Genomic DNA, 20079 nt, shown 5'->3' with positions numbered 1-20079 from the left:
GAAAAATATGTAAATATATGGGAAGAAAAATGAACCAAGCATTGATCTTGTCACTGGAGATAATGAATAAGATTATTCCAACAGCTATCAGATTCAGTTTCACTTTTCTAATTTCCTCTCTGATAACGACCAGTAACCAAAAGCTGTCCCTTGCCCAAAACAAACTAGAAACAGATGTAAAGTTACCATCACGTAACTTTCAGTAGCTGCCACAGGAGGAGAAACGGGTTCAAAAATAGGTCAAAAAGTTGGAAAATGACCTGAATTTTAACCTCGTTCCTAAAGCTACATCTGACTACAGTTACGTCTGACTGGTCTTTTTCAACAGTGAACACAATACTTTAAGAGTATCCTTATGGCAAAAAGCCAGAGCTGGTCAAGTTCAGTGCTTTGAAGATATATAACTGTGGAATAAACAAAAGAGCAAACTGCATCAAGCTGTTAAAGAATCTTCTCTCTTACCTCAGGCATCATCTCTTCGATGAAATGAATCGTGTAGTCTATGTTGAATCTAATTACTTTACACAGTGGAATCTGTAATAATAAGAAGGAGAGGGTCAGTTTCAAAATGCCTTCCTGTGCTCACCACTGCACACGTGTTGGCTACCTGACCCAGAAGGCCATGAACCAAATTAGAAAGTTTCACCTTAATCTAAGCTGCTAACAATACAGCACATGAAGCTTGACCACAACTGCTGGATTTTAATGCAAGAACCCAGCTGACCTGGTCTCTACAGGAAACCTGCATAATGTTGGTGTTTAATTAACTGTATTAGCAGCAGCAACACAAACATGACAAGAACTCATTAAATCCAAATATATTGCCTCTAAAGAATTAATAAAACCACAAATACTTCTTTCTCTCAGGTTTTTAAAACCTTTCAGAATCTTCAGCTCTTCAGGCAGATCCGGGATGGCGGGCTGACAATTCATCAGTTACAGATTCATAAGTCACTGAAGTACACACAACTCATGCTGCCTTTCTGGCTCTGGAGGAAAAGCAATCATGGCAATAAAAATAATAATAGCTAACATTTACTAGCTAGGTAGGCCCTGTTCTACTGTTTCATATACTGTCACTCATGTAGCCATCCTGTGAGATAGGTACAATTATTCTCCCTAGTGTACGGTGGAAGAAACAAAAAACAGAAGATCAGGTACTTTGCCTAAGGTAATACGTGTTAAGTGCCTTAGTCACTCTGTCATGTCCGACTCTTTGCGACCCTATGGACCATAGCCCGCCAGGCTCCTCTGTCCACAGGCTTCTCCAGGCGAGAGTACTGGAGTGGGTTGCCATGTCCTCCTCCAGGGGATCTTCCTGACCCAGGGATCAAACATGTGTCTCTTACATCTCCTGTATTGGCAGGTCGGTTCTTTACCACGAGTGCCACCTGATAATAGGTATCTGGTGAATTAGAAACCCTTGCTCCAGACCCCAGTTCTATGCCACCAGGGCATCCATATCTCATTACCTGTCCTAATAATATCTGTCCTAATACTCAGGGTATGTGTGAAGATGAAAGAAAGCTCAGATGAAATAAATCCACATTTTACCAATGTATCATCAGATACCAGCCTAGTGCCCAGATTTAAGAGGTTTTCTCTAGGCATGTTTTTGAATGAACGGAGGACTGAGAAAGGGAGGGGTGTGAGGTTAGAGCAGTGGTTTGGCTGAGTAGCTGGGGAAACTAATAGACTCAGAAGCCCTAGAGATGTGTTAAGCAGGCTTTTCTGGCCACTCGATCTGCCCATAGGACGATTTTATATAAATGTCACCGTTTTTACAAACCACAGTAATTAGAAACAAATTTTAATTCCACTAGCAAAAGGAATGGTAAGAAAAACAGTCTTACAATGCCATCTACTGGAAATCTTTTTCTCAGAAATGAAGTTTAGCTCTTAGGTGTTTTTTTTTTTTTTTTTTTGAAGGATAGTGGCTAATTTAAGTGAAATTCATAATTAACTTTAATAAGAGATCCATTTTCAACTTTCTCGTTGGTAATGGGTTCTAAACCAGCTGAAGCGACATGCTAAGGCCACTATCATTTTTAAGTTCTTTCTTCCTACAAGCATTTAAAAATATTTGAGCATAGTTTATGAATAATTTTTGCAATTGTTCAGAGTTTTAAAATACATTACTAACAACCAATACAGTCATAGATACTCTAAAATAGGCCACACCCTCTGTCTTTTAAAAAGGCGGGGATCTGAGAGAAAAGCATGTAAACAAGAATAAATAGAGTATGATACAGTGCAACCTGTCAGGGCCATTGAAAAAACAAGCAAAATATTGAATAGTATAAAGTACAAAATAATCAAAGAGGAGGTAACATTTGAGTTGAGTCTTCAAAGATGAGAAGGAATTTTCCAGATCATCCAGAAAATTAATTGGGAAAGAAAAAGGTATTTGTTTATTCTTTTAAATTAATTTTTATTGGAGTATAGTTGTTTTATAATGTTGTGTTAGTTTCTACTGTACAGCAAAGCCAATCAGTCACAGATACACATGTATCTCCTCCATTTTTTATTTCCTTCCCATCCAGGTCGCCACAGTGCATTAAGGAACAGGAATTTAGTTTCCAGCAAGTCAGAGAAAAAGGAGCTGGGGCCAAAACAGGTCATTTAGCTCTTCAGGAGTAAAACGCATGGAGACAGAGACACAGGGAAATGCTAAAAAGTATGAACTATATTCTGCAGATCTTATAAACTAGGTTAAGGATTCAGAGCTTCTTGGCAACAAGAAGTCATTCAAGTGCTTTAAGTGAGAGACCAACACAGTTTCACATGGATGGGTTGCTGTGTAAACAGGGTGGGAAGGGCGTACAGAGGAGCAAGGCAAGAGACCGGGAGTCTAATGGAACAGTCCAGGAGCCGAATGAAGAAAAGTCCAAAACAAAGGGGAAGAATGTTAGACATAGGAGATGGGATGGAAATACACAGTGACCATGCTGACCTGGAAATGAGAGAGAAGAGAGAACAGAGGATAATTTCCAGGTTTCTAGTCTAAGGGAATAGATAGGTCAGGACGATATCAATACAGGGAAATTCACAGGGTGTAACCCTAAGCCCCTTAAACTCAGTATGTAGAGAAGATGACCAGTTCAGTTTCGCCCAAGTTGAGGGTGAGGGACCCGAGGGGACATCAAGTTGGGTGTGTCCAATGCGCAATCTGAAATGTGAGTGTGAAGGACAGAGCCGTGTGTCACAGCTATAAATATTAATGTCAGAACATGCAGGAGAGAAAAAAACATGGGTGACATTGCATGACGTGGGGAGCGCATTCAGGAGAGAAAAGGACCAGCCCTTGGGAAGAGTCAAGAGGCAGAGAAAGGGCAGAAGTGTAAACTTCACTCCTTCTGCTCTGTGCAACAGTAGCTCTGCTGATGATTAATGCAACTATAGTCCCTTCCTCAATGACTTCAACTAAAATCATTTTGGGGGACTCCTTCTTTAACCTCTCCTCTTACACATGCTGTATTTTCCTTGGGGCAGTCACCCATACCACTAGAGCCCTTCTCAGACACACAAATTTGGGAAGGCAGAGTCTCCCTTTCCATTCAAACTTTCATCTCTAAGACTCAAAGAGAGCTTGTCCTTTTCCTATATTTTGGGAACTCAGTTGATCAAGAGCTCAGTTGGTCAATCAAACAATATAAACGCCCTTGATCTTTTCTTAAAACACATTTGAGTAGTGACTAACACTAACTCCCATCTCATCCTACCAGAAACAAACCAAAAAACCATCCCTAAACTTCTACATTCTAACTCTACTATTTCCAGGCACTAAATGACTACAATCCAGGACAGCAAGGCCATTGGAAATGTAAAGCCAATTAAGGCAGCGGGGAAAGGATCATGGCGTTTCTTTGTGCTTTTGAGAGCAGGATAAAATATTATGTATGTAATACACAAATCTAGGTAACCATAGTTATGTTATCGAAATTCTTAAAAACACTAGGTATTATAAGTAATAACAAATGTACTATATAAATAGATAAAATTCTCCTGGAATGCTCTATAATTAGCCAACAAGGCTTTCAACCCACTTTAATTCAAGAAGACCTTAAGAGAACCTGTCAAAACTAAACTGGGTTGAGATTCTAACATTACCATCATTTACATGCCCTTCATGCTGATGTGTTTTCTCTGGCAAGAAAATGAATCAGAATAGTAAAGCGATTTAATAATTCTTTTTCTTGGGAGGCTATTTCAAATTCAAGAGGCCTTTGATGGATCTAATTCCTATGAACTCTACAACACTCAGCTTAAAACTCGATTTATTTTATCAACATCTCTAACATAAATGATGGGGCTTATCTTCTCATTACAGAGTTAAGTTCTCAAGTTCTGAGAGCTTGAATATTTATATATACACACACACACACACACACACATATACACTGAAGCCAGGAATTTTTCAGTCCTATCTTTTATTTTATAGCAACAGTAACAACTGCAATTAATTTCACACTAGCAGCCTCTCAGTGCCAAAACCTTGTGTTGAGAAACTTTAATAAAGCTCAAAGAATCACTCCCAGGTCACATAAGTAGCAAGAATCAGTTTTTTAAAAAAGAATTAGCAGAAAAACTCAAATGTCTGTCTGACATCTTATCCAAAATAGTAAGTGCCAAATGTACTGTATGTTAAACATCATGATAAATACTTTTCATGTGTCATCTCATTTATTTTTTATAAAAGCTAGTAAGAGTACCACAACTAATAACCTCTATTTTACAGATGAGAAAAGTCAAGGTTTATAAAAATTGAAATGTCAAATCACACAGCTAGTAAATAGAATCACTAAGGTTTAAACTCTCTCTGAAGCCATACAGCTTTCCTTCTTTAAAGTGACCCTAAAAGTTAAAATGAGATTGATATTACTCAAAGGGAATTAACAGATAAGATAGACAATTTTCAAGTATTTTCATGGTAACTAACTTTACTGTATTTGCAAGTCCTCTGAGGGAAAAAAGAGAGAAGTGTATAATGTAGGAGCAAGTTGGACTAAATGAATTCTAAAGGCCTTTGCAACTCTAAGACTATGAGATTTAGTGTAACAAAGGGTTTGAGGGCCTAACTGAGACATTTAAAAAGTAATAAAATAAGAAACCTCCAAATTTAAAAACGTCCTAGTGCCTTTTCATAAAAACTGTTTAAAAATTGTCTAAACAACCTAAACATCCATTGACAGATGAATGGATAAAGAAGATATGGTACATATATACAATGGAATACTACTCAGCTATAAGAAAGAACAAAATGGGGAGGGAGGTTTAGAAGGGAGGGGACATATGTATACCTATGGCTGATTCATGTTGATATTTGACAGAAAACAACAAAATTCTATAAAGCAATTCTTCAATTAAAAAGGTAATTAATTTAAAAAGACCAAAATAATGTTATCTGAAGCAACAAGGATGCAATTAGAGGTTATCATACTAAGTGAAGTAAGTCAGAAAAAGAAAGACAAATGCCATACTGTGTCACTTACATGTGGAATCTAAAATATAACACAAATTAACCTATCCACAAAACAGAAACAAATACACAAATAGACAGCAGATTTGTGGTTGCCAAGGGACAGGGGAAGAAGAGGGATATGCGAAGAATTTGCAAACTATTACACTTAGAATGGATAAACAGCAAGGTCCTACTGTGTAGCTCAGGGAACTGTATCCTGGGATAAACCATAATGGAAAAGAATATAAAAAAGAATGTATATGTGTGTATAACTCAGCTTTGCCATACAGCAGAGATTAGCACATCATATAAATCAACTTTACTTCAATTAAAAAAAAAACAGTCCAATTTAAAATTTTTAAGTATGTATGGTGATGGATGTTAATTACACTTATCATGGTGATAACTTACAATATATACAAATACTGAATCATTATGCTGTATATCTGAAACTAGTAACATTATATGTCAATTATACCTCAATAAAAAATATAGTTCAATATTACATGATCTTCTGTATTATGGTTCACCCTAGAGATACGTGATATGTATTAGCAAGTGATTTTATTTTTACACTTACAATGTAATCATCTTCTCAAAAAAAATTCTCTGAGACAAAATATACTGTGGCATAAAGAAAATCTCATTAAGAAACAATTTGTTTTAAATTAGTATCACTACTATGGAATCATGTCTACTAAAAAAAAATAGAAAGTGGAAAGATGAGACAGAGATTTTATTCTTTACTCTCCAATGGAACAGAATTTCACATTTCAAATAAATTAAAATAACTTTTCAAACTGCAGATATAATTTCTTTCAACTAAACAGGAAAGATTTAAAGAACATTCTACTTTGATGTACATACACCGTACATGTAGCTATAAATTCAGTAAGTTCTATGGCAGTGTCTTGACTGGCTCATGGATACCTCTACATTCCCTTCCTGAGTCACCAGTGAACTCCACTCTACATCCAACTAGAATACACAGTAAGTAAGACAACCCCTGAGAGAGCCAGCTTTGAAACAGAAAGATTTTGACTTACAGATACAGGACTTCCATCTGAACCGATTACCAACAGATCGGCCTTAATACCTGTATAAGAATATCATGGATCTGTATGTCAAAGTCTCTTAAAGACGACGTCTTCCTGGGATGCAAAAGCAGAAAACTATGAAGTTAACTCAGGCTCCAGATGTCCTGAACAAGCTCCATTTCCTTACCTATGACTCACAGACTAAGTAATAGCTTCTCCTTAAAACTTTCCAACTCTCTTTTGAAGGACACCCACCCCAAAATAGTTTTGACACATTACTCCACAGTTTATCCTTCTTTTTCAATCTTTCACACTCTCAAAATGTTATTCTGATACATGTTTACTTACACCATCTAATGTGGACCAAACCTGTGAGTCATTAGCACAGATGTCACACTCCCACCTGACACACGCTGCCGCTGACTTCCTGTAGCTTAGGCAAAGGGATGTAAAGTAGTTGTTACTTAGAAGTCAGAGGAAAAGAAATTTCCTCTGATTTTTAGAAAGAAAGGGGGCACAGGGAAGGAGAAAGTCGGCCAAGTAGCACATACTTACATTGGTCAGGGGGGCATGTGCAAACATAGAAAATCCTTCAAAGATATACTCGTGATCATCATACTCGATAACAGTTGGCCTGTCAGTCTAAAAGCAAAGAGAAACATGAAGCGTAAACAAATGATATGACTTGCACGCACAGTATCCTTCAGGACACAGAGCAACCAACCAAAGCAGGCAAGGACGGGCTCCTGCTCACGTTCTCCCAGACACCAGGGAGAAACTTTACAAAGAAGCTTAATTCTAGCTTGGTAGGATTCTCTGATTTCAGTTATATAGTAGACAATCAAGGAGGTTTATTATGGCTGCCATAAAGGGAAAAAGGCTACATGACTTCATTTTCTAGGAACTTGTTTTATTTAATCTCATAATACTGCCAGTCCTGTTCTTACTAAACTATATGTCTGTTCTAACAGAAGTCCTAACAAGAAAAAGATAATAACACAGCCAAATCAAAGCTCAAAGTAGAGAAGACTAAGCATCACAACCCTCAAAACAAGCTAGCCTGGAAGGCTCCGAAAGGCCCCAGGGCGCCAGCAGCGCCTTCCCTCACAGCTCCATCCCCAGACCCTCCAAGGAAAAGCCCAGCCAGCAGATACTGTAACAAACCAATTCTTGCATAATGACAAAGATCTTAATTACCTGAAAATAGAATCTAATTAAAATATACAAATGTTGATCTAAGCATAAGAGATTCTCTTCATTATGCCATTCTTATGTCTGCCATTTTTAATCCTAAATGCTAAACATGGAGCAAATGATCAAGATTAGAAACCTAAAAGACATGTTTTTTTTTACATAGATATTGAACATTATTCTTTTAAACATTTATATATATATAAACATTTATACACACACCCACACACACATGCATATATATATGAAAAGCTTGGGTGGGTAGGGGGAACTAAAGAATATCCAAACGCACATTATTTGTTTTTCCAATATTACTGTTACTTCCCATCCGAAAAACTCAACAAAGTTGTCCTAAATTAACTATAATGAGAGAACTTCAAATGAAATAATAATGGTACAGCCATTTTGGAAAATAGTTTGGTAGTTCCTCAAAATACTAAACACAGATTTACCACACAATCCAGCAACTCTAGTCCTAGATTTATACTCAAAGGAAAGGAAAACATACATCCACACAAAAACTTGTATATAAACGTTCATAGAAGCATTATTCACAACAGCCCAAAAGTGGATACCACCCAAATGTTCTCTGACTGATGAATGGATAAATCAAATATAGTATATCCATACAGCAGGATATTATTTGGCAGTAAAAAGGAATGAAGTTACATATTATACCATGGACGAATCTTGAAAAGATTTTGCTAAGCAGAAGAAACCAAAATGATCACACATTGTATGATTCTATTCATATGAAATATCTAGAGTAGGCAAATGAAAAAGACAAAATATGTTAGTAGTTGCTGAAGGCTGGGGAGTAGGAAAGAACTGACTGCTAATAAGTACAGGGTTTCTTGGGAAATGATGAATATGTTCTAAAATTAGATTGTGGTGTTAGTTTCACAATTCTAAATATCATAAAATATGTATTTTAAATGGGTGAGTTATGGTATATTAATCATATTCAATAAAGTTGTTAAATAATTATTAATAATCTAATTCTGTAGGACTTGCCAGTGGTCCAACGGCTAAGACTCTGAGCTCCCAATGCAGGGGACCAGGGTTCGATCCCTAGTAGGGGAACTGGACCCCACATGCCACAACTAAGAGTTGGTATGCTACAGTGAAGATCCCGAGCACCCCAATAAGTCCTGGAACAACCAGTGTGCCCAGTCATGTCCAACTCTTTGCAACCCCATGGACTGTAGCCCGCCAGGTTCCACTGTCCATGGGATTTCCCAGGCAAGAACACTGGAGTAGGTTGCCATCTCCTTCTCCAGGGGGATCTTTCCAACCCAGGGATAGAACCTGGGTCTCTTCTATCTCATGCACTGATAGAAGGATTCTCTACCACTGTGCCACCTGGGAAGCCCCTATACTAAACCTGATCTTAGGCAAAAAGCTGAGAAGCGATCAATAATAAATAAAATATTCCTTCAAATAGGAAAGTAACTTTTATGTAGAAAAACATTAAAAAAAATCTGATTTTGAAATTGAAATCTCTTAATAAAAAAATGTAACCAGAATTAATTAATTAACATCAGTATAGCACAGTAACACAGCATACCGCTGTGTACTACAGAGTCAGTCTGCCCAGGTTCAAGTCCCCACTGTGCCACATGTTGCCTGAATAATCTTCAGCAAGTTACTTAACCTTATTTGTAAAACATGGACAACTGTCCCATCTGCATACTGGGGAAAACAATACCTACTTCATCAACCTTCTGTGAGAAATGAGTTAATACATTTCAAATGCAGAATGGTGCCTGGTACCATAGTCAACAAATATTAGGCATTTACTGTCATAAATGCAATAGTTATGGGTCACTAGATAATATATAAGTTACTTGCCAATTTTTAAGAGATGCACAAATGTTCTATGCATTCTTCCAACTCTATAGTTTCAATAGACCTATCCATAATCCACTGGCTATTATGAGGTACCAACAATATAAAAGAAAAACAACACAGAAATTAGCATAATGAGAGGAAGCTAAATTAAAGTCATTATGATAAAGGCCAGTTTTATCAGCATAAAAATAAAATATTTTTTTAAGAACTGAGTCCACACTTAGCCTATTCACATTTCAACCTATTAACACACATAGATCCTATTTATATTTTTTAACAAATGAAATAGATTTTGGTAGGAACTTACTAAAAAGTTTGTGGGAGGTGAGACTGTAATTCGATAGTGGAAAAGCCTGCCAGCATTGTTGGTCATAGGACGACAGGGCTTGATGGCCTGAGGGGAAAAACAAAAGTAAGTTTAAGAGTAAAGTGGCAAAATATTGTTACTCAAAACTAGACTGTATTTTCTAGATTCGCATCTGACAAAAGAGGTTTTGTGTGTGTTCCTTCACAAACTGGTAGGAAAAGAACAGTATTCACTTTACCATTAATTGAATGGATAAACATGGGTCGGCTGGTCACTGGTATTCAACCTACCTATTCACATACAATAGAGATCTTTCTAGAACTAAATTTCCATGACGATCGTCCTTTTCATTTGTAAAATAACTCAATACTTGACCTTGCTAACATCCCAATAAACCAAAAAGCAAAAAGAACAATCTCAGAAGTGATAGCAGTAGGCTATAACAGGAAGGGGAACAAAGTGATATGGTTAAATACGCTGAGTAAAAATAGAAGGAACCAGAAATGCAGGAAGCACAAGAATTGGTGGGACAGAACATGCATGGAGCTTAGGACAAGAAAAGGAAAACAGCATCAGCAGAATCACTGGGTACTCTGACAGACACAGCGACGTGTGACCCAGACCACCCTTCGGGGAAGGACTTGCTGCCCTCTCTGAACAGTGCTGACAGCAGTCTCCAGCTGTCGGCTCCTTCAGGATCTGTCTGCGTCATGAGCAGACTGCCTTCACCTCATGGCAGGTGTATACTGAGCGAGACAGAGGTACGAAGGCCCAGCCACCACGGCCCACCTTGAACGGGCAATTCCTTGGGTCATCACCAGGCTGACCGGGGCTTTGTTGGGGCTGACTCACAGTTCGGCCAATCCCTCTGTCCAATCTTGCTCATACCCTCTTCCGCTCACAGGTGAAGATCCCTGAGAAACATCATGTGCCCCAGACTTCACCTTAGCATCTGCTTCCAAAAAATCCAGGGTGTGACAGTAGGTACCAGAGGTGATCCAAGAAAGCAGGAGGTTAACATAAGGTTTTGGAGCTGAATCACCGGCCATCCGACTGGCAATGAACCCATCACAATGCCTCGTGGCACACGTAGCCCCTGGCACCAGATAACACACCAGCTGAAACTTTCAAAGATGCTCAGGGGGAGACTGTACCAGCAGAAGCAGGTGCAATGCGCCAGGTGTTGAAGACTTTGACCAGAAGTTGCATGCATAATGGGATGGATGACTACTGCCGAGCACCACTGATGCTCCACCTTGTTCCTCAAACCTTAGGGTCATCTCAGACTGCTTGCTCCTCATGCCCACAAGTTTCTGATTCAGCAGCTGAGGCAGGCTTGAGAATCTGCACATCTACTAAGGTCTGAGGTGCTGCTGATATTAGTCAGAAGGCCTCAGAGAACCACTGCTCTGCAGAAATGCAGCAGGAGAGGAGGAGGAAAGGTAGCTGAAAACCAGACATGAAAGCAGAGGACCTGCTGAAGACCCACTAGGAGGCTCCCATCCCCAGCAGTGAGAGGTCAGGGAGTCTGCCAGGACTACACCTGGGGCTCACCTGTCAGAGCTGGTGGGCCTTAAAGACTAATTGACAACCATCCGCCGTAGGTCTGTTATTCCAAGGTCAGGGCTATGGAACCTGGGATGAGGACATACAGGTTTTGACGCCTTGTTGTTGTTTAGTCACTCAGTCATGTCCGACTCTTTGTGACCCCATGGACTGTAGTCCACCAGGCTCCTCTGTCCATCGGATTTTGCAGGGAAGATTTCCCACTGAGTGGGTTACCATTGCCTTCTCCAGTTTGACTTCTTGCTGCTGCTGCTAAGTCGCGTCAGTCGTGTCCGACTCTATGCGACCCCATAGACGGCAGCCCCCCAGGCTCCGCCGTCCTGGGATTCTCCAGGCAAGAACACTGGAGTGGGTTGCCATTTCCTTCTCCAAGTTTGACTCCTTAGAGTCCTCTAAACATTCTGAATCTTCAGAGGCAACCTAACCTTGTCTATGAAGAGCAAGCACTCCCCTGTCTGAAGACAAGGAAAGCCCCTGAAGGTGACATTGTCCTCACCTCCCAGACCCCATCAAATCTCCCTACCTGACAAGAGACCTATAATTAGGGTCATTCTACAGCATAACTGCCAGGCTGGATGAAGAACAAGCTGGAATCAACACTGCCGGAAGAAATATCAATAACCTCAGATATGCAGATGACACCACCCTTATGGCAGAAAGTGAAGAGGAATTTAAAAGCCTCTTAATGAAAGTGAAAAAGGAGAGTGAAAAAGTTGGCTTAAAACTCAACATTCAAAAAACGAAGATCATGGGACATCCAGTCCCATCACTTCATGGCAAATAGATGGGGAAACAACAGAAACAGTGACAGATTTTATTTTCTTGGGCTCCAAAATCATTGCAGATGGTGAATACAGCCATGAAACCAAAAACACTTGCTCCTTGGAAGAAAAGCTATGAAAAACCTAGACAGCATATTAAAAAGCAGAAACATTACGTTGCTGACAAAGGTCTGTCTAGTCAAAGCTATGGTTTTTCCAGTCATCATGTATGGATGTGAAAGTTGGACCATAAAGAAAACTGAGTGCCAAAGAATTGATGTTTTTGAACTGTGGTGTTGGAAAAGATTCTTGAAAGTCCCTTGGACTTCAAGGAGATCAAACCAGTCAATCCTAAAAGGGAATTAGTCCTGAATACTCATTGGAAGGACTGAGGCTGAAACTGAAGTTCCAATACTTTGGCCACCTGATATGAAGAACTGACTCATTGGAAAAGACCCTGATGCTGGGAAAGACTGAAGACAGGAGGAAAAGGGGATGACAGTGGATGAGATGGTTGGATGGCATCACCGACTCGATGGACATGAGTTTGAGCAGACTCTCAGGGTTGATTAACGGACAGGGGAGGCTGGCGTGCTGCAGTCCATGGGGTCACAAAGAGTTGGACATGACTGAGCGACTGAACTGAACAGCATAACTGGTTTCACATTTCACAGCTGGAAAGTACTAAAAGGGAACATAATATCCCACAGGAACTATAAGAACTAGCCAGTGCCAGCACGTGCCAGCAGCAGGAGTTCACACAGGACTGGCAGTGCATGCTCAAGAAGACCAGAACACAAGAGTTGGTTAGGGAAGAGCTGACTTAGTTGGGAGCATTCAGGATCCAAGGCCATCAGGAGATGCTGGCAACTCCCTACTAAGATGTCTCTCAGTCGTGTCTGAGTCTTTGTGACCCCATGGACTGTAGCCCACCAAGCTCCTCGGTCCATGGGATTCTCCAGGCAAGAACACTGGAGTGGGTTGCCATTACTTTCTACAGGGGATCTTCCTGACCCAAGGATTGAATCCGGGTCTCCTGCATTGAAGGCAGATTCTCTATCATCTGAGTCACCAGGGAAGTCCCACTCAGATGTCTTAGCAGCGTGAAAAAGCAACAGCCCATGCTGACTAAAGTGAAAATATCAAAACTGCAGGACAGACAGAAGAGGAAGGAATTCAAAAATTCAAGGAAATGGGCACATTGGGATGATATAACATCTATGCCCGAAAAATATACCAGATAATCATCTTTCATGGCCCAGAGGACATGCCACTGACCAAGGCCAAAAGGCACATGCTGGCAAAGGGGCACCAGCATCAGTAGGAAGAGATCAGTAGTGGCATCCTCTGCAGGCCAGGACTAAGCATAAGAGGGGGCTGACACAGTACACAGCTTGCTGACCACATCAGGGATGACAAGACTCTGAAACCAGAAGCAAGACGATGGAGCTCATTTTAAGAATCCAGGTTACACAATTACCATCGTGACCAGCAGGACCAAAGCAGCAGCCAAGGGGATCTGACCCAAAAGGGTCACAGAAGAGGCTTTCACAGTCTGATGTCCTTGGGTACAAAATAAATGGGTAGCTGACAAGCATACCACCTTAGTTTGTGCCAAAGGAAGAAATCAAGACTGGACACACAAGAGGCTTAAGGTAGGTTGCTCCAATACACAGTCAAAATCCCTTGCCCAGTTCCAGACCTGATCAAGGTTACTGGACTGAAATCCACTGACTAAAAAGGTGCCCAAGAAGCCAGATGCCAGGCCCTATGACACAATCACAAGCAAAAATGGTCACAACAGCCCTGTCCTTCCCCAAAGGGGCCTATGGCCATTGTGCTCAGGGAACTGTACTCTGGGGAAGGAAGAAGCCAGACAGTTCAAGGAGTGCTGGACACAGCATCTGAATCAACTGATTCTCAAAGACTGGACATATCATCCTGGTATCCCCGTCAGAGTCGGGGAGATGAAGCCAAGGTAGTACAGATCTTGGTCAAGGTCTGGCTTATAAGAGGTCCACTGAGTCTATAGATGCACCCAGTGGTCATTTCCCTGGTCCCCAGATGTACCACTGGAATTGACAAAATGGGCAGATGGTGCCACCTCCCCCTGAGTCCTTGATCTGTGGAGTAAGAGCCACCTTAATAGGAAAGGCCAAGCAGAGCCCATCCGGACATCAGAAGCAGTGTGACTCCGGGGGAATGGTGGAGATCAGTGCCACCCTTAAGGATCCAAATGACACAAGGATGACTGCCCCTCTCACGGTCTGTTTAATTCACCAGTCTGGGCCCTAAAGAAATCAAACGGATCCTGGCAGATGACTATAGACCACAAGAAGCGCAGCCAAGTGGCTCTGACTGCACCTGCCATGCCAGGTATTACAGCCCAGTTTGGGCAGACGGACGTGATCTCAGGTACAAAGTGTGTGGCAACTGGCCTGCTGAATGTATTCTTTCCTATCCCAACAGAATGAGGACCAGCTCTGATGAGAACCGGTTCACGTTCACATGGAATAGACAACATTAACGGTTTTGCCACCAGCTTGTGTGAATTCTACTCACTGTCATAATACAGTCCAAGGTGCCCCTGACCTTCTAGAATACCACAGCATGGTATACTGCTCCATTGTATCTCTGACATTATGTCGATTGAGAGAAAAGTCTTGGTAAACGGTACATGCTCCAAAGGGTGGGAGAGAAACCCTACCAAGATTCAGGGTCTCCCAGAGCCACACCATTTTTAGGAGTCAGTGGTTCCAAGACAGCCATGCAAAGTAAAACACAAAACTACCTCCTCTTCCCCTCCCACAGTGAAGAAGGAACCAGAATACCAGGTGAGCCTCTCTGGGTTCAGGAGGCAGCGCCATCCTCAGAGAGGAATATTACTACAGCCCATTTACAAAACAGCACAAAAGGCCACCAGCTATGAGAGCGACTCAAGTGAGAATGGCCTCAGCAGTTGCAAACCACAACTCAGGCTGCCCTGCAATGCGGGCCACGTGATTCAGCAAATCCCAGACTGCTGGTGGGAAAAGATGCTGAGAGGGGCATGCAGACACACTGGGAGAATCACCATGCTGGTCTCTGAGGTTCTGAAGCCAAGCCGTGCTGTCTATCATGAAGAATTATGTGCTTTTGAAAAGCAATTTTGGGTGTGCTGCTGGGCCCTGGCAGACATGGAAGGCATGGCCAAGGGACAGCAAACAGATGTGGGGCTGGAACTGCCCGATGAGAGCTGGGTTCTGCCAGTCCCCTCTGGGCACAGGTTTGGGTGGCGCCACCATGAGAAGGAGGGTGCCTATAACCAGAACCAGGCACGCGCAGAGCAGAGGGCATGAACAAACTGCGCACCCACCACTGTCGCATCAGCACACTCCCTCAGCTGATGACGAAAGACGGGGGGATGAAAGCAGAACGAAAAGTCCAGGCTCAGTGTGCAAGTGGGTCAGCCAGAAAGGAGATAAAGGGACTTCCCTGGTGGCCCTGGGGTGAGGACTCCAAGCTCCCAAAGCAGGGGGCCTGGGTTCAATCCCTGGTCAGGGAATTAGACCCTGCATGCCATAACTAAGGTTCCCACATGCCACAACTAAGGGTCCTGCATGTCGTAACTAAGACCCGGTACAGCCAAATAAATAAATAAGTGTTCTTTAAAAAAAAAAAGAAAGAAAGGAGGTGCAAGGCAAAAACAGACTGTGCTGCAGCCTTCTTCATGGGTGGCTCTGAAGACAGGGACGAGGGAGAACCACCTAGCGGGCGGGGTCTCAGGTGGTGTACCTGGTCATCTACTTTGTGTGGAAAGAGAAGTAGCCTGAGGTTAGAATAAAGATGGACTCGTGGCAGAAAGCAAGTGGCTGGCCAGCTGGTCAGAGGCCTAGAAGGAAAAAACCTGGGAAGATCAGGGATAAGACAGTCTTAGGGTGTCCCCGGGGCAGGAGGCATCCACCATGGAAGACGTTCTAAACCATCGAGCTGACAAAATGCCCTGGCCAGGTGCTGCCAGCCAGCCTCAGTCAGCAGTCAGTCCCCTAGAGCTGACAGGATGGGTACATGAATGAAGTGGACAGAGGAGCAGACGGAGCTCAACAGCATCCAAGATTAAGCTGCTAAGCTGACTGCCATGCTGAATACCCAGCCAGCCACCTACAATGACCACCGTTGGGACCCCAATGTGGCACTGTCCCTTGAGGGCCAACTGGCCCCTTGACGGAATGTGGAGCACGTAGGCCCCATCCATGGTGAAAGGGCCACGCGTACTCTGAGGATGGGTTTGCCTGCCTCAGCCAGCACCACTGCCCACCCGAATCTCCCTTCACAGAGGGCCCTGCTGCTCAGCTGTGCAAAAAGCAGTTGGCACACAGTCTGCAGCTGTCAGCTCCTTCCAGGTCACCCTCCACTACAAGAACCCCTCCGCCAAGGGCACGCCCTTTCTCCGGCGGCTTGCTTGGGACAGACGGAGATGCGCCTATGAAAACCATCCCGGCCCCACGTGAGACAACTTCGACAAGCCCAGCTCTAGAGGTCCACCCCAGCTGGACTTCCCCCTCCGCTCAGTCCTGAGCCCACACTCCTCCTGCCTGTGAAATGTCTCCACAGCAGCCCCGCCTGCAGAGACCCCGGCCTGAGGCATGCACACGGACACTCACAGGGCACAGGCCTTGTCCCACACAGCCTCATGATACTTGTTGTTGCTTAGTCCAAGTGGTGTCCAACTCTTTGCGACCCCATGGGCTATAGCCTGCCAGGCTCCTCTGTCCATGGGATTTCCCAGGCAAGAACACTGGAGCGGGTTGCCATTTCCTTCTCCAGGGGATCTTCCTGACCTAGGGATCAAACCGGCATCTTCTGCAACGGCACCTCCTTCTTCTTCTTTACCACTAAATCACCAGGGAAGCCCTAAACACAGTGCGCTGAATCATAAAGTGACAATCCTGGGATTAATGAGAATACCTTGCAGAAGTAAAACGTAACGGGGAAAAAAATGAAGGAAAATAATTGATCGGGAGTAGTTACATGTAACTCTTCGATGTAAAAGTGTTCAACTCATCATGCAAACACCTTTGGAGTGTTCCAGACGACCCAGGGGCTAGGGTGTGACACAGGTCAAACAAGTCCGTGTGACACTCACAGCTGAGTGGGGACAACAAAGACTAACAAAGGCAACGGCGTACACTCACATCCCCAAGGAAAGAGGACGTGTGCCTTACAAGGACAGCACCTCTCCAGGGAGATTCACCACCGTTTACAACAAAAACATGAAAAACAGTTACAATTATGGACCATCTTAGGATACTGAAAATGATTTTTTTTAAAAGAAAAGGGCAACTCAAATTCACTTTGCCTACTTTAAATAATGAACCTCCCAAAGTGTCCTTGATAACATTCCCATTCCACCCCCAAAACCCAAGTACATCTCTTCTCCAATGATTAGTAACAGACACTATCGGGGAACCTGAGAAGACTATTTCCAGGGTATTATTTCACTTATGGGGAGGAGAATAGCAGCAGCATCTGTCTACTTTTGGCTGCTCAGCGCTGGCAAATGTAATAACCCAAACCAGTTACCTCTTCTCCGGGATAAATGCTGTGCCTGATGCCCGTGCGTCTCGCTTTTGCGCTGCATTTGCAGAGTGGGCCATCATTCATCTGCCAGAAACAGAACGTAATTCGTTTTTATTGGGGGGAAAATCCGCTCCATGCACGACAATGCCGCGGAAACTGTGTGGGTTTTAATGTCATGAGTACCGAAGCTCTGAAAAGGCTGTCAAGGTTTGAAGATTAAACGGATGTTCCGAAACCAATAAAGCTGCAAACTGTCTATATTGTCTGATAAAGGGAAACGCTATGACAACGCTGGATTCCCGACTTATTTGTGCAGCCGAGCAGAAAATATCAATGTCAGCGCCCTGTTTGCCCCCATCTTCTCCTACTGCTTTCCAGTATGTTCCTGCTATTTCTTATTTCAGGAAAAATAACTCTTTCACAAAAGAAAAGCCTAGTTTATATTCTGAAGGAACATGTAGAATGCTTTGAAGGTGACCTGCAGATTAAATGTTTTCAAAGAAGAGACCAAAAGGTATCTCAAGCAGAAGGAAGAAAATGACTCCTAGAACCAGAAGAACTTCTAGCACTAATCAGATGATTCTGTGTCTGTTTTTTCACCTGAATTCATTTTCTGGCCATGAACTCCACTCACATGATTCAGTAAGTGAATAATCCTGGGTGCCTCTTGGATAGAAAGCTGCTGGTTAAGCACTACAAAGGGGAAGGTGGGTAATACCTAGCTCAGGGTCCACATGATCAAGGAACCCTTATTCTAATTTTGATGTATGTACTGCTTAAGCCAGCACTAGGAATAACACACATATGATATGCTTAGTAATTTCAAAAAAAAAAGGAAAAAACAGGCTTCAAGAAGCCAAAATGTGAAAAGAAGATGGCTATTCTACATGAGGAACCAGGACAAGAGAAAAAAGAGAAAGAAGGAATCCAACATTATGCTCCAAGAACGTGAAAGTGGAAAACAAAGTGTTAGTGGCTCAGTCGTGTCCGACTCTCTGCGACCCCATGGACTGTAGCCCAGCAGGCTCCTCTGTCCATGGAATTCTCCAGGTAGGAATACTGGAGTGGGTGGTCATTCCCTTCTCCAGGGGATCTTCGCCACCCAGGGATTAAACCCGTCTCTCAAGTTGCAGGCAGATTCTTTACTCTCTGAACCCAGGAACATGAGACACATCTAAATGGAATGGATCACATAAGTGAGTGAGAAGACCAAAAAGGCAGAACTGAGGTCAAAACCTTAAAGGGCCTTAAAAGCCAGTTTGTGAGTTTATTCAATATAAACAGTTAATATGGAATCAAAAAGGAGATCAGAGCATCAGTCTGAAGAATGGAGAAGTGGAGTTCCATTTCTCACTTTTTTGGTATTAATTAAAATATAGATATTTATATATATGATATATTATGAGGCATATATACTCTATATACATACACATATTTCTTTAAAGTTCTATGGATTTATAACTCATTTTGTCAAAAATATCTCAATAAAACTTTGAAAAGAAATATTAAAAAAACTATAAGTCTCTTTATCCCTTTGAGAAATCTAAAGCTCCAGGTGGTACAAGAGAGGAATAATATGGCTACCTGAAAAAAAAAAAAAAAATCACATTAAGATATTATCCAAAATAACAGCTGGCAAACAGAGATGTGATTGAATTCCCACCAAAGTCACAACACATTCCTAATGCTGGGCACAACTTGTGATGAAAAATGTGGAAAAATCATTTAGTGCTCACTTATTTCCAGGGAAGCAAATACACATCTTACATGCCTGTCTTTTACCAGGGTCTGGTCTCCGATACAGATCAGCCCTTTATGAGGCTCAACTATACAGAGGATACAAAACCAAATACAGTCAACACAACACTGAGACTATTTGTTTCTTAATATGAGAACAACAGTCCATTAAAAGACCCCACACCAGGTAAGGGGAGTGATTAATGGAGAAAGGATTTTTCTCAGGGGACACACAAATGTTCTAAAATTAAATTGTGATGACTGTACAATTCTGTGAATATACAAAAAAAAACTGAACTGTACACCTTAATTGTGTAAATTGTATGGTATGTGAATTATAACTTGCTAGAGCTGTTTAAGTAAACTCCGGGAGTTGGTGATGGACAGGGAGGCCTGGCATGCTGCGATTCATGGGGTCGCAAAGAGTCGGACACGACTGAGCGACTGAACGGAACTGAGAGCTGTTTAAAGAGATCCTATACATGATTAATATACCAAAGTCAAGATTCCAAAATGTATTGACAATTTGCAAACATTTCTGCTCAATTCTCAGAGAGCAAAAAGGACCACAAAGTACATTTCTTTCAGGCATTCTAACTATATTAATTC

General features: G+C 42.1%; 1 protein-coding gene across 6 annotated transcripts in view; it reads right to left on the bottom strand.

Annotated features, from left to right (window-relative positions):
* DROSHA (drosha ribonuclease III) overlaps window positions 1–20079 on the bottom strand; it is a 119463-nt gene that overhangs the window by 75828 nt on the left and 23556 nt on the right. For all 6 annotated transcript variants that reach the window (XM_043488603.1, XM_043488601.1, XM_043488602.1 and 3 more), the window contains 4 exons: window positions 17737–17817; window positions 9848–9934; window positions 7054–7140; window positions 463–534 (listed from right to left, as the gene is read on the bottom strand). In XM_043488603.1, coding sequence (XP_043344538.1) covers window positions 463–534; window positions 7054–7140; window positions 9848–9934; window positions 17737–17817 — 327 coding nt within the window. The remainder of the gene's footprint in view (window positions 1–462; window positions 535–7053; window positions 7141–9847; window positions 9935–17736; window positions 17818–20079) is intronic.

The sequence above is a fragment of the Cervus canadensis genome, chromosome 16 (genome assembly GCF_019320065.1).
Source record: "Cervus canadensis isolate Bull #8, Minnesota chromosome 16, ASM1932006v1, whole genome shotgun sequence".
NCBI lineage: Eukaryota > Metazoa > Chordata > Mammalia > Artiodactyla > Cervidae > Cervus > Cervus canadensis.
This window is presented reverse-complemented; position numbering and strand designations above follow the sequence as displayed.